Below are 23,080 nucleotides of genomic sequence, written 5' to 3'. Positions count from 1 at the left end.
AACCCAAAGCAAACTTTTTCCATGTTAAAACCTTTTATTTGGAAGACACCAACACAAAATGTTTTCTGCATAGCCACATTGTTTTAGCACCATTGACGACAAACCTAATTATTTTATTCACCAGTGCTAGGGCTGTTGGGCACAAACGTGCAGCTTCTGCTACAGAGCACATCTATGTTTTGTTGAAGGCAAGTGCAGGTGGGATGAGTAGCGCTTCCCCCAGAAGACCAGATATAAGCTTTTCAGCCATTTCTCATGTATTGCACTCCCTAATTCTGTGAACAGCTTCATTTTGTACAATATCCTAACATCTGAATAACAGGTTTGAGGGATCAGCAAGAGAGACAAGTTCTTGAGGTGGAAGTGCCTCACTGAATATGTTGTATCTTCAACTGTGCTGCCTAAAAAGGCACATAAAGTAGTTCCACATTGAATATATAAGGAAACTCTACATAGTATAGGAGATACAGGAGATCCCAATTTTATCTCAATGCCTAAGCATCATCCCAGCTACTGTCAAAATGGACAGTATTAGAGATTAAAACTACCCTCGATTTCTTTAAGTGCCGTGTAAATTAAAGAGCATATTTTTCTGTGCAACTGCCCTGGGATGGTTTCATGGATGAAGAAATTCCTGTTGTCTTAAAATGCATGAAGTAATGGAACAAATTGGAGCACAACCTGGCAATGAGGAGAACTGGGCTTATCTTTATGAGAACTGCTGCTGAAAGAAAAGTGTGCAATCTGCTCTGTTCCTCACAAAGCAGGGAATTGTTCACAAGGTCTTAAGTCAGGAGTAGATAACATCCCCAAAATTGCAAGATGGTTAGAAAAACCAGAGGACAAGCAATGCAAACATTTCATGCACAATTGCCATAATTGCTTTCTTCAACCCAAAAGCATCAGGCTAACCTTGTTCAGGCAAAGCAGCAAACAGCCCCCTTGATCCACACCCCTATGCAGTAAATTAGACACCCGAGAGATTGTACTAATTGAAATGGATCTCTTCCCAGAAGAATGTGAGCAAGATAGCGATTACACTTAAAAACACCTGGAAATTGGGTTGCAGCACAGCATTCACTGACAGAAATTAATCACACTTTATTGTCTTGCAGTTTCTACATCTCTGTTCACCCTTGAGATGTAGCTTGCCCGAGGGAAGAGGCATCTCTGCAACCTTCTACCAGAATTCAGGAAAGAAAGCAGTCACTGGCTCCTCTCCAAATTTTCCATTGCACAAGGGATGTGAGCCTTGCTGTTGCAACCCTATTCTCACCACTTGGCTTGGTAGGTGTTGGAAAACCCCAGCTGAGCACAGCTTGGGGGTTTGGGTAGCAGTGCACACTTCTAGGCTCTCAGAAGGCTTTTCCAGGCCTTCTTATTCGGGCAGGTATTAACCATGGAAACATGCCAACCCAAGCACTTACAGCCTGAAGTATTACTCAGATTAGCAAAACCCTACATTTACACGAGGCCTACATTAGCATAAGTACTGGCATCTTCAGATATGTTGTTGTGCCGTACAAAAAAGGATGTTTTGGTGTAAACTGAAGAAAGAGTAAAAAACCAAAGCCTGCATACTTTAGTACCTTTAACAAATAAAAGGGTGTCTGCAGTAGCAACAAACCCAGAAAGGGTAAACTGATGCTATTTGATTAGAAAGCATCTGGAGCAGTGTATTCCAGAGGGGATGGATGTTGGTTGATTATAAACACAAATAGAAATCGTGTTCAGCATTAGTTGGAGATTCAGGGTTTCTAGCTGTAAAACACAAATACCAGAGTCTCTAAGTTTCAGTTTCTCCTCATACTGTGGAAGCTTTGTAGTGTCTCTGAGCTTCATGGCATTTTTACTGCGTAAGCTTTGCTTGGTAGCTGTCCCTCACAGCAAAGTGCTAACTACTGCCACTGCTCTTAGCCACTATAGTGACCCAGCGAGATCAACTCATATGCTTAACAAAATGCTAAAGAACAATTTTGGACATAAGGAAAAATGAAGGCAGCAGACAAAGCTCATAATTTATGTTTTCTCATATCCCTTAATGAGATTTACATGTTAAATTAGTCTTAATATTACTCTCTAGAATTTAGACTCTTCAAAATATCTTCCCCTTTCACCTATTCTCTTGTTTAGTACGGTTATTTAGTTGGTTTGTTTGCTTGTTTTTAAAATAGTATCTTTTTATTTATTTAGGAGGGCAGTGAGCAGCAGCAAACACCAAGACCAGGTTAAAGCCCTGTTAATGTCTTTATTTTCTTCAGTTTCTTCTACAAATTGTGATCTTCAGTGTTTCAACCATTCTTCTTAGAAGTTTTGTGTGTACAAGGATTAAATTCTCAGGAAGTTTATCATCAGTCTCTAGTGGTACTTGTGTGATAATTAATTAGTACTGACCCAACAGGACTCTTAACTGCAATTAACATTCATATGGATCAACAGCTTTAGTAGATGACGGATTTTCCCAGGCTTGTTTCTCTGTAGCTTGTTCTGGGGTGGGAGTCAATAGCTCTGAATGAGCTGTTACTCCTCAGGAAAGGGATGAGAAGGTCACTGTGGATAGTTCTGGGAAGCCATCTTCTGAGTGCTCAGAGGGAGAGCACCACTCCAACCATAGCACTTGGAATGCTATTAGGAAAGAGAGCAGTCTGACAAATCTCATTATGACACATTCCTGAATGCCAGAAATCCCACATCAAAATGGGTAAGTAGAAGCAGAGAAAGCACAAAGTAAAGCAGAAAAGAAAGCATTTTTAGAACTTGTATACAACAGTTTCAGTGTAGCAAAACCAGAACATGGTATTTCAACATTTAAACAGAGAGGAAAAGTCTTTATGAAGTACAGATGTAGAAAGTAATGAAATATGTGGAGAAGGTTAAATGGGTAACAAGCATTCAGTACTTTGTATCAGCTAAGAGCTAGGGAAAACTTCTAGAAGATGTTAGACTACAGGACTTTTTTACATCAGAATATTCTGTAATGTTTTGTCTCTGGATGCTGTGGGGCACAAAATTACAAAGGAGCAAAGAGGCATTAGGTGAATTCACAGAGGATAGGTCAACAGATCATGGCAGTTTCAGAAACATCCCTCTTCTGATTTCCCACATTTGGAAAGAACTGCTGGGAAACAGTCATTCCATAGCGCCTGTTTCTTAAACTCCCCCATAGCATCTGCTCCTGGGCACTGCTGCACAGTTTTTGGCTGGATGGACTTGAACTGAGTCAGGTCTTCGTATGTTCAAAGGCAGTCTGTGTGCACAGTGTAACACTGCAAAATGCATTAGTAATAGCAGAGATTTAAAAGTTCAGACATATTTGTAATGTTCCATCAGTTTCAGACTCTGCAACACTTTTGTGTGGCTGTTTTGAATTTATCTGCCAAAACACCACTCACGGAGTAAGGAGGACAAGGAGAAAAGTTTGCAAGATAGCCCCTCTGAATTTATCTTTCAGGACACAGGATTTGCCTCTAACAAAATTACATACTCTGCTATAGGATAGTAGAGACCTGAACTCCTAAGTCAGCTGAAACCCCTTGCACAGAATGTTTCAGGAAACAGAATTTAGATTCCATCAAAATATCTTAGCCTCATACCCCTTCTTTTGTTTGGTCTGGCCATTTAGTTGTTTTCTTTCTTTTGTTTCTGTGCTCATGTTTGCTTTGTTTTTAATAAGGGAGCAGTGAGCATTAAAGAAAACTTATATTTCTAATAAACAAAGTATGAGGACCTTCCCGTCTTCTCTCTTTTAATTCTTTTTATTTTAAATACAGATGACACTTGTTTGGGTACTTCATCCCCACACATCTCTCTTGATCTATTCCCCAGAAGGTCCTAATGTCAGGCTGTCTTGACATTGTCACCTACAGGCAAGTTCAGATATGTGAAGGGTTCTGCTCCCCCACTTTTAGGTCAAAGTTGTACACCATTCCCACGAGAGATCTGTTTTAGTAGAAAAGATAAATTATTTCTAAAGATTAGCCACAGAAATAAGGAATCAAGCAGACCTCACCAGACAACATAATAACATATTTAATATTCATGCTCATGTAATGAGCAAAAATGCATTAAACGCCAAGTATATAATTTTGTTTATATTTTATGGTGTGTATCATACAGCCTCAGAGGATATACAGCATATTATAGAGAAAACACTTCAGGCTATGTCTACACAAGTTAATTAAGTGGGGCCAACTCACACTAAACAGGTACTGGCACATGATGGTATTGTTTTTATGTTAGCTCAGAAATGGTGTTGTTCAGAACTATCACAGGCTGGGGAGCATTCCCCATGGCAATTTTGCATGCAGCCATGCTATTTTGATAGGAAGAAAAAGCAGTTGTGTGGCCATCAGCTATGCTCTACCACTTGGCCTTAGGGATAAGAAACTCTCCCTGTTTGCTCTTTATTGGTTTTCATTATTTGTTTCAATTACAAATATTGCTCTGAAGCAGTAGGAGACTCGGAAAGCAAGAATCTCCTCAAGGGCACTCACAGAATCTTCATGTCTGAGTGAAACTCATTAAAAAGGTCTTATGATTATTGCGAATTGGAGTGATTTAGAGGCTGCAGAATTTGTGTCCTCTGGCTTCTGATTTCCCTTTTCTTCCTTTCTTGATCCTGCTTTCCTGTCAAAGAAGTTAGCGAAACAGAGGTAACTCTGGCAGCAGCCATACATCTCAAGAGGTGAGCTTCAACAGGGAAACCAGTTGCACAGGAAGAATTTGCCACTGATGTATTAAAGGCACCCAGTTTTGACCCATCACACACCTAAAGTGGTAACTCAGCTTCCTGCGCCTGGTTCTGTGCATGTTTGTGTACCCATATATTCATTTCAACAGAGAGAAGATAAGCTTGGAGGAATATGTGTGTCCCTGCAACTCTGTCCAGGTGTGCTCCACTGGCAGATCACAGCTGTGCGTTCAGACTTCAGCAGATAAGGGGTCTGTTCCTGCTGCTTCTCCCTGCTTGGCAGCAGCAGCCTACCCCTGACCTGACACCCTGTGCTTTAAGCAGGCACCAAACTGCAAGGAAACCATTGCCAGGCAGCAGCTTCCAGCCCTGTAGCACTTGAGGATGGCCTGGATTACCAGTAGAAGCACCACTTAGAAGTACAGCATGGGAGCACACACAAGCAGAGAGACCCAAAAAGAGGTAGATCTAGGTTTTTCTCCTGGCCCAATGCTTGAGCTGCTGCTGCTACTAGGAGGATGAACCACCTGACTGCTGTCCTTCAGTGCTTCGTTTATGTTGGTCTTCAGATCAGCAGTGATCCCTTACCATACAAATTTTCTAACACAGTGGATTGAGCCATTACAGTACTCCAAAGTCATACTCATCCACAATTTACTCTGAAGCTAAGGCCAAGCCAAAATACCCAGAATGACTATGGAAATTTATCTGTAGGAGACCTTTTGCGACACTATTAGTCACAGTATGCTATGCTATAATAGTTATCAACACTGCTTTTGTTTCCTCTCCACTTGAGATTTTCTTTTCTAGTGTCTAGATCTGAAGAAATTTATTCACAAATTTATAGCACTTAATTGTTTTTTCAATAAATTGGAACTGTATTGGATAAAATTAAACCTTGGACCTGTCTCCCTTACTGATATAATATAGTTACAATAGCCTAGCCACGTAAGTGATGGCAACTAGAAAAATAAATTATGAGGAGGCTGAGAAAGTGAAATAACTATGGACAGATTGTCACCAGAACCCTAAAATTGGAAGAATGAAGTAAAAAGGAAACCTGCTTCAGTACAGATTGCATATTTATTTATTGTACATCTAAATTATTTCTCATAGGGCATAATCAGGGCCAGTTCCTGCTCAAAACACAATTAAGAATGGAGGAGAATAGATCAACAGATGATTGCAACATTAATTATGTAGAATTCTTCCTCAAAGCACTATGTGAGTATTTAGGTCCTAATACCTAATACCCTAATCTAATGGAAGCTTTGCTTCTCCATCTTCTATAAAATAGTATTTTATAGAATAAAATATTCCTTGAAATAGTCATCAGAGTTGAACACAAAAAGCCACAGCTGGAGCTGCTCCAACATACAGAGTGTTCAGTTACTGAAACCTTACACTTCCTCTTAGTTTGCATTCTATACCCTGAGCAGGAAACATGGGATTTCACTTCACTGTCTTGTCTCTTTAGATGGATTCACCCTCATGCCAATAGCAGATTCAGTGCCTTAAAGCACAAGTCTGTCTCCTCTAATCTACTGCCAGAGCACAGAATGTCCAGATTATAATTAAGCCCTGACCACTTGGTATTTACTTTCATTACACTAATACTGTGAGGCCCCAGTAAGATTGAAGCCAATTGTGTTATGTGCTGTGCACCCTCACAGCCACTGCCTGAGAGACCTCACAGAACAGGGTGAGAGAAAGAATTATTTCCCACAGCAGCAAAAAGAGCCTTCATTTTGTTGCTGTTCTCTCCTGAGGCATTAACCCCAAGAGAGAAGAGGAATAAACCTGTCTCAAATGAGTCATCTGTGCAGAAGAAAGCATAAAAATATTCTCTTATCTCCTGTTTTATCTTTGCTTTCCACATTGCTGCTTCTTTCCCAACCAGAATAAAAACAACATAAGAGTGAAGTCAGCCCTGGGCAAGGACATTGTAGTGTCTGGAGCACCAGAAGCAGTGGAAGCAGGCAGGAGTCTCACTCTGCTCTGGCTCCTGTACTCAGAGCAAGCACTTGGCAAAGGTGAGGAGAAGGATTACATCTGTCAGAACAACTTTTATGGGACCCAACTCTTCCAGGAATTGTTTAAAATCCACATAATGCTTCTGAGTGTTAATGCCTGTATTGGGACGTTTGCATTAGCAGATAAATGTGCAAGAACACGTTTCCAGACATCTGCCTAGTGATCGCATATCTGAGCAGTTTGCTGAAACTTGGTCTAAGGTCCGTGAGGTCCTTGGGCTCCTGAAATGATTTCCAAGGTTTGTAATAAATTGTGCTGCTGAAGTGTACCATGGTTAAGCAATTCTTGCATGATAGAAACAATATGTGGTGCACTGCACTAAAACCAATCAGTGTTATTTTAACTTTCCAGCCTTCAAAAGCTTTCTGAAGAGAACACAGACACACAGAAGAATTTCATATGTATAGATGTTGTGAAAAAAAGAAGAAAACTTTTGTGATGATACCCCCAAATTATCACCCCCTCAGTACAAGACAAATGGATGATATTGCTGATCATTGTGCATTTTATTAGTAAGAAGTGAGGAATAACAGTGTAGTTCTAAAGATAAAGGCAATCTCTAGATTTCTACAGAGCCCTGGTTGAATTGTGTTCATCCCTCCAATAGGGTCCATGATTTTTTTAGCCACGTCAGAGGAGGGAGGACTCAGAGTGTGCAATGGCACACGTTTAAGTGGTGGTGATGTCTTGGAAGGAGGGATTCATCTTCAGGCACAAAAGGCATTGCAGTATTGTTGAGTTTCCCTTCCTGGATTGCAGGATTGCATCAGAGTGTGAATCAACAAAGTGGTGTGGGCTTTCAGGATCTTGGGCTTGAATGGGAATGCAAGGCAGAGCTAATGTACGCCATGTGGCTTTCCCTTCTTTCAGGCAGGGAAAACAGTGGTCCAGCATTGCAGGTAGGTACTGTGAAGATAAATGTCACAGAAATGTCACAGATACTACTGTCATGGGTATAGATTCAGGGCACAGACTCAGCTTGTTCAGTTCTCTAACAATATTATTGTAGTTATTATTATTATTAAAATTATTAGATTCCCAAATGATAATCTATTATCAGGCTACACACACACTGTACATACTTTGTATGACTAAAGCAATTGAGACACATAAACAGACCTTGAATTTGTTGAAAATAGGCAAATGGGGAGCATCCCATCCCAGACTCAGGAGCTGGCAGAGGGTATGTGCTGCAGGCATTTACTGTGAAATTGAGCTTTGTTTTGCTTAAGAGTCCACAAAGCTTGTGATAAATTAATTTATGCTGGAGCAGCCACAGCAGGCTGGCAGAAGTATCCAGGACTGAGCATGATTTTTATTGCTCAGTTACCTGTACTCTTAAAAAAATTTTTAACCATGAATCTGTGTAAATTCTGTGTCGTGTTTTACATTGTGTTTCTCGGCTTAATGAAATGTAAGAGGAAAGCTATAGGAAGAAGTAGGAGGATGCCTACTACAGCATATAAAGGCAGGTCTAGAAAACATGTTACACAGTTAAAAGGTTACATGCATTGCAATTTTAAGATTGTATTTGCCAGGTATGTTCATGGTATGGCTTGTGTTCTATCAAGTCATTTGTACTGTCTTTGTTTGAAAAGTATTAACTAGTTTTCGAAAATTAAAAAAAAAAAAGCAAAGCGAAAAAAACCCCAGTCCTGGTTAGAAATCAGGCATCCCTTTGGTATGTCTTTGACTTAGTCACACGTAAAGGCAACTGACAGAATTGGTTCTGTAAGGCTGATTAGGAAGACCTCTGATAGATTGCATCTTTAGTGTAAATCTGCTACACATGTATTATGGAAAAGAAGGGGGAATTCACTCTCCCAAATCCCCCATCTCCCATGTGGGTCCTTTTACTGCTGGACGTGGGCAGGACCTGTCTGCTTCCTGGCTGTGATTCAAGGGACAGTTAAGCAAGGGACAGCTCTGGCTATTCCTGCTCAACCACATCACTAGGACACAAAGGCTGGAGAAGCCCAGTGTTGTGCATCTCCCTTGTTCTCACCTGTGAGGCGGGCTCTGAGCACTCTCATGACCCCAGGGACACGGGAGGGCGGGGTCCCAGACATGGTGAATACACCAAAGTGCTGATATCTAAAAGGCCTGTTAGGCACTGAAGACTTTGTGAATAAGACTCAGCACTGACACCATCACAGACCTGTCAGTCTTCATCTGAGAGCCTTCCTAAGTGTTACTCATCTTTGCCGAGACTTGTTTGCTGCTCAAAAGTTCAATCCAATACAACACATCTAATTGTTTGCAAGATGGAAACCTTCCCATTTGTCTGCAGTCTGCTCTGAGGACAACCACATTGATTTTTCTTGCACATTTATAATTTGGAATACACTGTATTTAAATGGGGGCTGGGGAGGAAAGTAAGGAGAGTAGGTGGAGAAAGAGAGAAAGATTGTGTGCATATGTGCATATCTGTATTTATCAGATTAAATAAACATATTTTAATAAGTTGATAAGAGAAGGGTAATTCAGTTTGGTGCTAGATTTTAATGTAAGAAAAAACTGTGAGATGTTGCCAAGATTATGGCATTGGTTAAAGAGAGAGGAACCTTCTGCCATCAGTGTAGTTCAGAGTCCTGACTGAATCCTAAGGCTCCAGAGACAGATTTGCAGTTCCAGAGATAGAAACAACTGTCAGTGGGAGAAAAGAAAGGAAGCAAAGGAAATGCAGAGGCATCTCCTGGCATGCTTGGTGCATGCAGAGCTCATATGTGATTTTATCAGCATTGCTGTCTGGTCTTGCAAGAAATATCTTCAAACAGAACAGCGAAGGAGTACTGTACACACGGTGGTGCAGAGTGAGAAGTGGGGGAGCTTCATCTGAAGGCATCAGAGAAGTCAGTCAGTGCAAGAGCAGAGGTGAAAGGCTCACTGGGCAGCTCTAATTTAGAAGGAAGTTAGTGCAAATTACAAAAGTGTTTTAAATAATGTTTCATGGGGGAAGAAAATACTGGATTGCATTCTGTTTTTTTGTGAACAGGAGGAAAGATGACCAAAATGGGTTAGAGGATTCCAATATGAAGATCCTGGATAAACTAACTCAGCTTCGGCCCTTCAGGCTTTCTCAAATGACATGAGAGGATATCTAGCACAAAAACATGCTGAGAAAGGTTCACATTCCAGATACACAGTGACTCATGCACTTCCAAAACAGTGTTATAACAAGCTGCTGTCCAAATTTCCTGCTGTATTACATGTAATGCACGTTCAGTGGTGCTGCTGGCACACTTCCCTCTGAGTCTGTATAGAACCACTGCCTCGATTCAGAGTTAGGAGACCACAGTGCAGCCAGTGCTTCTGTCTTTGCAAACAGATGTGAAACAAATGTCTCAGTTCCATGTAGTCCTCAGGATCCTTTTACAGATGGCAGAGTCTAATTACTCTCTGACACACTGACCATGTACAAACATGAACACCTACCTTCTACATTTCTGTGCTCTTCCATCTGATTAACACAATTTTCAGTTGGATTAACATTCATCTGTGGGAAGAAGTTAGGGAAGGCGAATGGGAAGTAGGAAGGGAACATTACTTCATATAGTTTCTCTTTGTTTCAGTACCTAATGCAGTGGTATTGTGTCTTAATGCTACATGTCCTTTCCCATGGACCCTCCTTGCATTGTGTTTTGTACAAACTCTTACTAAGCACAGGAAACCCTGTGGAGAGGTGAGAAGGAAAGTTTAGGAGGAGAGAATCATAAGTACTGGCCTTAACCATATTGATATGAAGGGATTCAGTGATGCCAGTGATGTCTACTCCATAAAGCCTGGAGTAATCCTCCTCCATGGTGATTTCTCTCTGTACTCTTTTTTCTATTCTTGGCCTTACTGTGAATTCTGTGAATTCTTTCTGCTGAAGAGAGGCCTTTCAGCCTTTGAGAAATCTTGACCTATGTAGGCGTTTACTGCAGCTTGTAAATGGACTAGAAGAAAGGGCAATAATAATGAACAATTAACAATTTTGAAAATGCAAAAAAATAAGAACCCTGAATACTGTGACAGGATCTTCTCTAATCTTTAGATGCCATAAAAAAATGTAAATCGAAAGCTGTGTTTTGTTTTGCTTTCCTTTTAATGTACTGATGGACCCCTTGAACAAATGACATCATGAGGCTTTTTGTGCTTTCCTAGTAAAACTTTTGCCCTCTGTAAATGCCAGTGTTTCATACCATGCAGAAATCTGGAAATAAAGAATTCTATCCTAAGGGCAATTTATTTGAATTGATAGTCTGGCTTGAGTCAAGTTTGAATTTCTCCCAGAGCACATTACCTGTCTCCTGAAAAACAGTGAGTTTTTCAAGGTTAGGTGTTGCCTATTGTATGCTTGAAAACCACCTTTGTAGATTTGCATTGAGGAAAGATGGTATTTGAATCTGGTGGAATGCTTTACATATTCATATTGCCTGAAGGCTGGAAACTTTTTATCACCAGAGGAGTAGCAGAGATGACAGTAAAGATACAGTTCAGTCAATGGAAATGAGATAAAAGCAGTTGTTGAGACCCAAATTTTCTTCAAAATGCTTCCCCATTGCCCGCCCCCCCCTTTCCTTTTTTTTTTTTTTTTTTTTTTTCTCCTTGCATGTGAAAGTCTGGATGTCTTTTGTAGAGATGTACTCATCTGCAGGGTATGTTGTACTGGATCCCAAGGACAACTCCAATAAATAGGATTTGATCTCTGAATGGACTTCAGATGTAAATATAAAACACAACTTTTCATGGCTATAAGGAGAGAAGAGTCACATGCCATGTCCTTGCAGCTCTGACTAAGGTAACTCCCTGCAGCATTTCATACAGTATTTCCTTTTCTACAGCATTCTTACTGGCTAGGTCAGAATTCATTTTTTGGCAATGATGGTTTCCACAGATCTTACCCTTGGAGATACTACTCTCCCTCCATTATCCTGAATAGCAGGGCCGTAAAAATCAGGCAGAGTGCTGAAGAGGAACCTAAATCTGTTGTCTTTTTTAATCTAGAGCTAACAAGTCTAAGACAACCAGATGATAATCTGGTTTAGTCCTGTCTTGGGTGATCCAGATAATTTCTTACAACTGTCCTTTTTTCCTTTTTTTTTTCCAATGACCTTTCTATAACACCACCCTTAAAAACCTAGTATTAATCATACAGGCTAAGTTGCAAATAGAGATACTGAAAGATGAAGAAAGGACATGGTGGGGGGGGTATATACTAGTGCTTGTTTTCTGTTTCTGCAGAAACAGGATCCATAAGTAATAAAGCCTCTGATCGGCCTTATTATAAAGCAGAGCAATAGGGCTCAGGAGCTCAGTCCGAGAGAGAGGAGAAGGAGAAGGCGCAGGCTGTTCCACAGAGATGGCTTTGTTTGGGGAGGTCCATGAAGGGTCTCTGCTCTTCTTCTTTCTCCCCTAATGGGGTACAGTATGCTTCTTTTATAGGGTTGGAAAGGATCCAAGCTTGACCAACGGTAAGGGGTTAACATGACATTGCCTTATAGGGTTACAGAGATAGGTTCAGGGCGGAGGACAGGGAAACAGGAATTTTCTTTTGCTGTTTCAGCATTCCTATTGTTCATATTCTCCATGGTGCTTTTCCTAAATCTATGGGGTTTACTACACATAAGGTTTATGGATGTCTGGAGATCTCTGGGTGTGTGCAGCTATACTCCGATGCACACAATAACTGGAAAAATTGCTGTTGCAGCCTTGGAAAAGATGACTTTTCTTCACAATTACAATTAATTTAAACAACTGCAAGACACACACCTGAGATCACAGCTGACAACACAGCAAATAAGTAGGGATGCTGTACCTTCTGGAATATATTAATGAGTCATATTAAATAGTTATGCACTCACATTACATAAGAATAGTTGTGTACTCCATTACATGACACTAAAAAACCCAAACAGACAAATAGCAAAACAGAGAATAATGCAATGTGCAAATATCTTCAAAAGGAAAAGAAATAAAAGCTGTAGAATAAAGAGTGCTATAAAAAGTGGTAAAACTGTTGCCAGAGATCTTATAGCCTTTTGCACAGGTTTATGATTGTGTTTGATCCTCCTTCTTTGGTTTCTCATGGGACCCTTGTCCGGCTTTGTCATTCTTTATTATGAGACTGACATCAGTCAGCTGGTTTGTAGCCAGTTGCACTAATAATAAACTGGCAAGGAGCTCAGAAATTACTGGAACTATTTGGTCATCTTGAAACTGAAAATTAAGGACTACTCCAAAATTCTTGAAGGCAAAAAACCCCACTCTTAAATGCCTTTTCTATAATAACTGTTTCACAACATAAAAAGTCTAAAAAGTTCAAATTGTTTCAGTTTATTTAGTGCTATGTTTGCCTTAAAAGTTTTAAGGATTTCCAGCCAACAGAATCTATCTCCTCCAAGAGGGATTCATTTAATATCAGCAAATAAAAAATACATATTGTGGAGGATCCAAACCTTTAAAGCTGTAGAAATAATTTATTAAGGAGAATGTCATACCACATTCCCTACAGGATTCTACCTACAGGGTTCTCCATTTGTCCCTTAAGGTTAATAGTCTAATGTGGAGCCATTAACAGAGTGGGTAGGCTTTTGCTCCAGCTACACGAGGAGTGTGTGATGTATTTGCATGTTTGACTAGCCCACTTGCAGGTTTTTTTAAAAATTCAGCTCTCTTTTGCTGAGGTCATTCACTTACATGTTTACAGTTCTAACCTCACTCCACAGGAGTATGTAGTGACTAGCTGACTGCTTTTGAACATCTGGCTGACAAGAGCTTGCTGAAATTTGGGAGTATCTTACTAATGTTCTTGTGAAGATGGAAACACTGATACAATGTTTTTCTGTCTTCGCACCTCTAGGCTTTTGGATGGAACTGCACATATCCTGATGTAGCTTTTGCTAGCGTGCTATCTTTCTATTAATTTTCTCCTATTTCTGTCTGCTCAGTAAGGCATTTTATCTCCTTTGGAAGTCTCCAAAGTAAGAACAGCAAAGTAGTCCACAGAGTTACATCAATTTTAGTGGAGATTTTCTATTTGGCAGCTGGAAGACACCCCCCTCAGGTGTGAGTGTCTGGGAGCTGGATACAACCTGGAGCAGTCATGGCTGTACCTGTGTTATGTCCAGCTCAATCCACCCACGATGCTACCACCCCTCTACTGGCAGTGGGAAATGCCCCTCTGGCATTTGCTCAGGCCAGGACACAACCTGAGCTCAATATCCCTAGAGCAAGAGCCAGGACGTTTCACTGTTCCTGAGAGCCAGGCTGCCAAGCTGGCTGCCACCACAGACTCATCCGCTTGGTGGAATGGATATCAAGGGGACCACAGGAAGCCACTGATCACAGCCCAGCACACTTCATGACCAAAGAGTACCTCAGCAACAGTGGGCTGGTGCATGTCACTGTGCATGTTGTGTGTCAGTGGTGCCTCCTCCAAAACAGGTCAGCACCAGAATGTCTTTAGACTCCTAAAAGAGACTCACTATTTCTGTTTGAGTGTGCAGGTCAGTGGCTCCTCTGAGACCCCTGATGGGCTACACAACTGTCCATTCACCTGCTGAAGAGCTGTCATCAGGAGTGCCAGAACAGGGACAGCTGGCAGTGAGGGTAAGCAAGTGGACTACTAAGTCTAAAATGCAGTGTGATATAATGAACAAGTGATGGGGCTGATGGAGAAGGAAACAACAGAGGATGGAGTTCTGAGTCTTCCATGACTTCATATATACTTTGGCGAAATGTTTTAAAATAAATATGGTCAAAAAATTCACAGCTTCTCTCCAGCTGTCTGTTGGCTTGAGGTTTGTGGCTCTAGTCAGTAATGAAGGTAGTGAATCGCATGGAAATTCACACAGCACATAGAAGAGGGAAGATCTTTTAAAGCTCTGTGACCGTTTCTTACAAGTGTTTTTTAAGAGGACAGAGTGCCCTTAGTGGGTTTTTTCTTCCCCAGAAATACATGACAACATCTACACACAACAGATTATTCACCAAATTTAGCAGTTAAGCTTGGTGCATACTTTCCATGTGGTTCAAGTGCTATAAAATACTCCAGAGAGAAATGCACTGAACAAATAACTAACATGCAAAGAACAAGTACATAGGGGCCCACAATGCAACAACACACAAATCCCAGAGTCTGAATAATTTTTTGCCCAAGGAGTCAAAACAACAAACCAAGATCCACCCTAGAATGACATAGTGCGCTGAGGGTACTTCAGAGGTCTATTCCTGTATGAGTTATCACTGCATGAAAAAAAACAAAACCAAACTAAACAGCACCCATACTCCCCACCCCCCACCTCCCCCAAAAAAGGAAAAAAAAAAAAAAAAGAAAAAGATAAAAAAAAAGAAAAAGAAAAAAAGGCACTTCCCACTTACCCACTTATGTCCCATGTTTTACTTTGGAGCTCACCATTTCAGTGAGTTTTAAAAAAAGTAAATTTATTATTTCACACTCAACAATACAGCATGCAAACTATGATGCAGGTCCAACTGCATCTGAATAACAGCTGCTGAAGCATACCCAGATCCTTGCATGGAAAGCGGAGTCCTGCTGTTTCTCATGGAATCTTCCCTTAACTGCCAAAATCTTTTCAAAAGCAACTTCTCCAAGGGCTGAACCAGTGCCCACTGAAAGCAAAGGGAAAGATTCCTATTGATGGCAAGCATCCCAAGTAAACCAGAGGTCTAGATTGCCCTTGCCAGAAAATTGTTTATGTGCATTTTGATGACTTCTAAAACTTCTCTTTTTGTAGCTGTCTTTCATATGGATCTTACCATGTGATTCTTTTCCAGTCACTTCACATACTGGATAAAGTGAGGTTGATGTGTTTCTATCCCTGATTCAACAGAGAACATAATTTTATCAAATTCATTTTTATGAGACCTGTTTTAGTCATGGTGCACAGGGAAGCATATGCAATGTTTAAACATTCTGCTGTCCAATGGCCTGATTTTCCCTGTATAAACACATGGGATGAAGGTAAAAGACTCAATCATGTGTTAAAGAAAACGATGTGGTGCCCTCACAATAAAACCATAGAAGCCAGGTTTTTCACAAGCTTACTCTGTGGTTGAAATTTACTTGCAGTTTGTCCTCAGAGGTAAGGATAGACATTCCAGTGCAGATTGGGATTGTGGAACGAAATGGGACAGTCTCCCGAGCTCTCAGGGAAGGTGTGGATGATTGTGGTCACTTACATTCTCCTTTGATGCCACTAAATGGCAATTTACTTCCAAGCTCAAGTCGGGTGAATAAACCTGCCTGAAAGGGGTTCACTGGGGCATGAGTTACCTATGAAAGCAGACAGGAAAGGAATGAAAAAACGTGCATCTTTAGGTAAGAGCTTATTTCTGGAGACGCTGAAGCCCGTCACTTACTGCAATGGCTACGATGGGGTAGCTGGCTGCCTACAGAAAGTTGTATAAACACTTGCACTCAGAGAGCAAAAACTGTCCCTTCTGTTATTCTTTAACTAAACGTATTTTCTCCTACTTCGTCAGAGTAGAAGCAGGAACAGTTGCAACTCATGTTTTCCGTGTTTTTTATAGACCAAGGTTGTTTTAGGACAGATCAGTTAGTTTAAAAAAATGCAACACCCTCCTGCCACTGCATTAACAGCAAATTTTGTTACATCTTTGATACCACAACTAGTTATTCAGAGAAGAAATCATAATTAGCAGGAGTTTGGCTCTAGAGTTTACCCCTAACTTTGCACTCCTTTGGTATACAGTGTATCAACAGGACAGACAAGATGACACTTGAACCTGAGCCAACCCTGTAAAAATAGGGAGCTAGTGGCACATAAACGCTGGAATTATTTCAAAGGCTTAATAAATCTAGTCTTAGGAACACCAGTCAAGAGTAATCTGCTCATGGCAAGTTTCACAAAGGCAGGATATGATCTTTTGTCTATTGTTGTGAATCTGGCTGTACCCTAAATAGCAGCTATATCTCCATAACAGAGGACTTTAGTCATGCAAATCCTCCCCCGAGGGCCCAAGGATGGCAGACAGGGTAGGTGAGATTCAACCTTCCCTTAGTGAAGTGTTACACCTCTAAAGAAGAAATGCAGAGCAACCTTGGGCTTTTCCAAATTCCAAACACACAAAGCCAGCACGAAGTGTTCCTGGAAATCATCTTCATTGTCTCTGCCACTCTGTACCAGCCAGATCCCTTGAACTCTTATGCTGGAAGGTGAAGGGATGTACAAGAGTTTACTTAGGCTAACTTGAGCTCTTATTATGTAAAAAACAAAAAAGAAAAAAAAAAAAAGAAGGAAAAAAAAGAAAAAAAAAAGAAAAAAGTATTAATTGAAGAGAGAAATAGAAGAAATAGAAAAACCAGCTAACAGCCTTTCCTCTCTTCCCGTGACAGGCCTGTAATTTGAATCCCCTGCGGTAAATCAACCTTCTTTTGCTCTAAGAGAAGAAGCCAGATGGGCAGTGGGGCAATGTCCCTCTTTGGTATGGCATTTGGTATCTAGCCTGGTACTCAAATGTGTAGGCATTTCCCCTCCCCTCCTATTGCAGCTGAATGACTTTGCTGCGTTGATTTGAAACGACCTGACTAATCTCAACTTCCTCTAACAGTTTAATGAAATGTCAGAAGTTAACAATGTTCACAGAATTGAAAAAAGGCCATTCAAACAATTATGAAAAGAAACACATGGACAGCAGTTTTTAAACAGTTTTTGGGCTATTGGAAATAATTCAATGAGCTTTAGCCGAGCTGCAGTACAAGCATACTTAGATGTGACCAAAAAAACCCTGCATTTTTCATCTGTTTAATCTATTTCAGGATTACAAAAAAGAGGTATATAAGAAAAGCCATAATTAGGTAAATTTGAAGAAAAAGAGAGACCCTTCCTGCCCCTCTTGGATCATCTGGTGTTTGGAAATACAAACCACAGAGCAACTGTTATGTGGCACTGGTTCCACCTCTGAAATTACAGCACGCAGAGGTAGCAATGACCTGGCAAGTTGAGTCCTGCTCCTTTCCAAGAGTAGTTTAACGGTGTTCTCAAGTGCAAAGGAACTGAATACACTGATCATGGTTCCAATCTCATAGAATACCAACTCAGAGGAAAAAGCTTACACTGTACTCCCCCATTAAGCACAGTACAACGGGCTAAACAAAACACATCAGTGCTTTGTCTATTGCTAGTATTTTACTTCCTATTAAGAATTTATTGAAAAATCTACTAAAATAGCATATTTTTTACTGGAGATGGCTCCCAGATTTTGTGACATGCCCACAGGAATTATTTTTTACTTCCAGCTGAAGGAAAGAGGTAGCAGTTGTTGGTAGCAGTACCAGTTACTGCCAAGCACTAATCCTTCTCCCATTATTAATTTTTCCTCAGGAGGTATCTTCATATCTGTTATAGAGGTGACAGATGTTTAGTGCAGTTTTCCTCTGAAGCACAACATCCTGAAAGGCACAAACACACTTTCCAGAGGCTACCATCTTTCTCACCTCCCTCACTACCATTTTACTGCAGAACCTGAAGATTGCACCATCAGTCTGGCTTCTGTACACAGGAGTCTCTAGGACTTCCCATAGTGCAGACTGTATATCCTAGCTTTGACTGTCTCAGTATTCCAGGAAGTCTCTCCTCCTTCCCATCACAGCTCTGGCTGTGAATTAACTCAGTTATACTGCTGCTGCCTCTCAGCTTTCCAGACATCCATGGATGGATGGATATAAACTTTGATTAGTAAACTCTCCAAAAGAGTTTAATCAGCCTTAGGGCTGACTACATATCCTTGCAGGCTTATTAACACTTGCCCAGAGTCCTGCGCTCAAAGCTGGGAGATGCCAGGTTAGAGCAATAATGGGGAACCAACTGCTCTGGCAACCTTCAGACTCTCCAGCTGACTTCCTATGGAAAAAAAGGTTCCATGAGCATATAAAAAAAGACAACCCTTGCGCAGAAGCCTAGTGGAGAAGGGAGCAGACTAAAGGTTGGGCAGGCAAGCTATCAGCCTGACAGAGTTCAGTGCTGCAACCAAATGCCATTATCTTAATGTATTTTTGCACAAGGCATTGGAAAGGGCTGAATCTCTAAGAAAACAGGCAATGTTACATAAAATATCCTTCCTGAGACCCTCTGTTTACATGACACAATGTTTGAATCCCAAATGCTCATATTTGCTGCACAGGTCTTTTGAGCTACATGATTTAAGACATTAGCATTACATTGCCAATCCAGACAGAAAGGGAAAAAATTACTTGTAGGAATAGATGCAGCTGTGAGAGACTGGAAGAACAAAGGAAAAACTGAGAGCCAGTAAACATAGAAGAAATTATGAAGACCACTAGAAGCTGGAAGGAAGAATCTGGGTCACAATAACTTTACAAAATGATGCTAGGCCATTACAGAACAGGCAATGGGATTAGTACAAGCATATAGGGAAGGTCCTTCTTTCTTGTGTCCTAAGAGAAGACAAACTTATAAGCCATAGCATCTGTCCTTGTCTTTAGAAAATAATTCTGTTCATCACAACACTCCCACTGAAAAACGAATCCCTTGGCATCAGTGCTCAAAGTGTGTAATAACCTACAGACGTGTCCACAAATTCACCACACAGGCATGTCCACAACTGCTCTTGGAGCTTCCTGGGAATTCCCCTGGCTACTTATGCTTTGGCAATGTTTAAAGGTCCTGCTGGGTTAACGCCTTATGTATCCTGAGATCTGGATTTTAGCATGATGGTATCAGCACAGAGGACTGACTGCAGCTGCTCAAACCTCATGCAACAAAAATTTCAGTTTGCATCACTGAGTTATCACATAAAATGGAGGGCTGGATTGTCAGAGTGCACTGAGTCAGGGATGGTGCCAATCGAGGAGCCCGGTACTGTTAGGTAGAAAACCTTAGATTCTTAGTCAATGCCCAGAGCCAGAAGTGTTTCACCTCACAGCTTACTTCAGCAAAGTTCAAGTGCAAAGACATAATTCAGTATTTCCAGCAGAAATTATTTTTCTTCTGTGAGAAGGTAATAAATGACATCTCACAATACATGACTGGGTCAATGTATTGCATTCTTTGCTTTGCTAAACTACATGATGATATCCTGAAACACAGAATCTAAGGAGTGAAATTAGCTGGCCATCACTGCAGATGAAGTGTGTGTTGGTAAACAACTACATTTTATACTTGCATAAAAAAAGACACTGCAACCTACCTCAGGTGTTTTAGGGCATTTATGTTTCCATTAAATGTTAAGATATTATTTAACTCAGGATGCTGACAAAGAAGAGAATCTCTGAAAATGCCAATCTACTTACACACTCCTGACTTTCCTCTCATGCTTGTGAAAATCTCAACTGCATGTAGTAAAATTAAAAAATACTTTCTTATAAGAAAGTGTGCTTAAGGAGATGACAGTATAATGAAATATTTGCTATCACTCTAATGCTTACCAGTTTGTAATTCAAATCAAAGGTTTTTACAGGCTTGTATAAATAAACAGTGCAGCAAAAATCTATCTCTGCAACACAGAGCTCAAAGTGTCTTCTATAAATGTTCTGAATAATTTCCTTCTAAATTTTAACTAAGTCATTGTACATTGCATAACTGAAAAAAGGAGATAGATACAAGATGCAATGAGGACACTTCACCAAGAATTCTGTCTTTCTTAGGAATTTCTGTTGACTACTAGATCCTAACAGAATTTAAGTCTGCTAAAATTAAGGTATTTTACTATCAGCTTCAATGACAAGGATATAAATAAAGGAATCATATTCAAATGGAACATGGAAGGCTATATTAAAATTTAATTACCTGCACTCATCAGGGCTTGTACTAAATTAAGCACTGAACCTATAATAAATAAGCACAAGAGCTTAATGTGAATAAGCCAACAATAATAGGAAATCTGTATCTTTTGTCCTTTCCTTTTGGTTTTGAAGTACTTCTCTTGTAAGAGTCTACACAGGACAAAATGAAAATGACCAGGATGGGGCAGATAGTTCTCTCTAAAACAGAACAGATGATGGATGTATTCTCCAATTCTGATTTAAAGGCACAGAAAGATTCACAAGAAAAGAACAACCAGAAATAATCACTGTATTCTGCAGATAGTATTCCAAACCCATATAATCTCGTATTTCATACAAATCAAAGAATATTTAGGAAAGTGAGTGTCCTTTACACAGTTTGAGGAGCCCAAATAAAACAAATAGACTTACATTATCACTAAAAAATTCACATAATTTTCCAGAGAAGCATGGTAATAACCTAGGCTATGTTTTTCTCTGTCTTTCTGATGACAATATGACTGCTTACACTGCAATGTAATTATCTTTCCCAACTCCTACTTCACAAATATTGCACCACTCCAACTTTTTTCTTCTTTTACTTACTTTGGAATTTAGTATTTCTCAGAGTTCTCTTTCAAATATTCTACATTTGTTGATTATTTTAATGCACTGAAAATCTGCACAAAGAGGAGTTTCTACTCTCTCTGCAACCACAAAAATTACATTCCACTAGTGTCTGGCAACTTAATTACCGCATGTTTTGTATTAAAACACAGAGTTACAGCAGGTAGATGAAGGAAGGTGTCTATGTGTACACCCTCTTAATTTGTAAACAAGAATTAAAAAAAAAACCAAACAACTCCACAACAAAATCTTCCCAGATTCTTCCAGCTTCTATTAAAACTTATTTAAAACTTAAATTCTTTCACTTCATCCATGATTCTGAAGACTGCTGGCTTTGTCTCCCTGCTCACATCCAAAATGTCTAGTAGTAGTGGGGAAGTGAGAGACCACCAGAGGAAGACCCTGCAAGGGCAGGCCTGTGATGAACAAATGTTGTGTACACCATGCATCCATAAAAACCACATGCAACTCCTGACAAGACAACTGCACAGCACATAATAGCCCACTAACAGAGTTGAACTGAGGTCAAGCCTGGAATTACTGATTTTAATTGTCTTCTTCTATTTTTTTTATCCTCCTGGCTTTTTTGTATTGTAAGATCACAAATAAGTTGTGTACATATTGGTTCTGAATAAAACACTGAAACATGAGTTTATTGTTTCTCGTTGTTGGAATTTCCTAGAGGAAAATATTGCCAAAACAATTTAATAGCGTATTCAAAATTAAGAGTGCATTTTGACCCAAGTGACTATAAATTAACCTAAAAAAAAGGAAGAAAGACAATAAATTCTTCATTTTCCAAACAAATCAGGAAAATAACTGCAACAAAAGAGCATTTCAAAGAGTGAGTGAACAATACTGAGAAAGCATGTCTGCTAATCAAGGTAAGGACAGTTCATTTGGAGGAAAGACTTCCACAGCTTGAGGCTGGAAGCTTTGTGTTTGGAGAAATGTGCTGCAAAACATAAAAATTTTTGAGTGTTGTTAATTTTTGATTCACCTTCAACAAAACCAGAACTGTATCACTCAAATGCAAACCATTTCACTTCTCATAAGATTTCATGTGATTTCAGTGAAGCAAGACATGTTTCCTGTAAAGCACTTGAATGATGTGTTTTGAATTTGTTTCAAAGGTGAAGCTTTTCCCAAGATCCCCACATTGAGGACAGTCCTCATGCCTCACAGTGTTGCTCAAGGCTGTTGCCAAATATCGCAGTGCCAATTGTGACAACCATGGGAGAAAGGGGAGTTTTCACAATAGGAATTGTGCAATCAGATTAGCCAGTCCAAGGAGGATTATAAAGATGTGAATAATCAGTGCGGGCCATGTCAGCTGCCCAGCACGGTGCAGGGAGATCATGTAGATGAGTGATGGATACACGAACACAAAGGCGAGACCACATGTTGCTCCAGAGTATCTGAGGAAAGAGAGGGAAGAGGGGACGAAAAAAAAAAAGAATTAATGCTTTGCCTTTATTCTTATTTCTTGTTGTCATTTCCCCCCGCCAAACCAATGAACAATCTGGATGAATACTGACTATCTGCAATCGCTAAACATCAATTTCTATCCCTTACTGACTTCTACCTCCTTCACTAGCACTTAATTACCACTCTCTGTGTTGTTCAGCCCCCTGCTTGCTTGTACCTGCACTCTGACATGGCTCTGTCCTTTCAGTCACACCCTGTGATGCTGTTGGGGACTAAATCCCTTACTTAAGACTTGATGTTTCTACTTTCTTTGGGGAAATTTGTCAACATGCAACAGAAAGAGACTGGACAGTGCATCCTCTGTTACACGTCCTTTACTGTCAGAACTGCAAACCTCCTTGCAGCCCAGCCATCTGAGAACACATATTAAAGCATTTAAATATAGAGATGTTCCTGAATCTGCAATTCTTATTTTAATTTATTTAATGAGCTTCTAGCAAATCATTCTTCAGCCCTAAAAGGAACAACATGCCCTTCTGGTAACATGATCA

General features: G+C 40.2%; 1 protein-coding gene across 4 annotated transcripts in view; it reads right to left on the bottom strand.

Annotated features, from left to right (window-relative positions):
- Positions 1-20,767: 20,767 nt before the first annotated feature.
- SLC38A9 (solute carrier family 38 member 9) overlaps positions 20,768-23,080 on the bottom strand; it is a 46,328-nt gene continuing 44,015 nt past the window's right edge. For all 4 annotated transcript variants that reach the window (XM_066568841.1, XM_066568843.1, XM_066568842.1 and 1 more), the window contains one exon: positions 20,768-22,519. In XM_066568841.1, coding sequence (XP_066424938.1) covers positions 22,354-22,519 — 166 coding nt within the window. In that variant the 3' untranslated portion in view covers positions 20,768-22,353. The remainder of the gene's footprint in view (positions 22,520-23,080) is intronic.

This window comes from Molothrus aeneus, chromosome Z, assembly GCF_037042795.1.
Source record: "Molothrus aeneus isolate 106 chromosome Z, BPBGC_Maene_1.0, whole genome shotgun sequence".
Taxonomy (NCBI): Eukaryota; Metazoa; Chordata; class Aves; order Passeriformes; family Icteridae; genus Molothrus; species Molothrus aeneus.
This window is presented reverse-complemented; position numbering and strand designations above follow the sequence as displayed.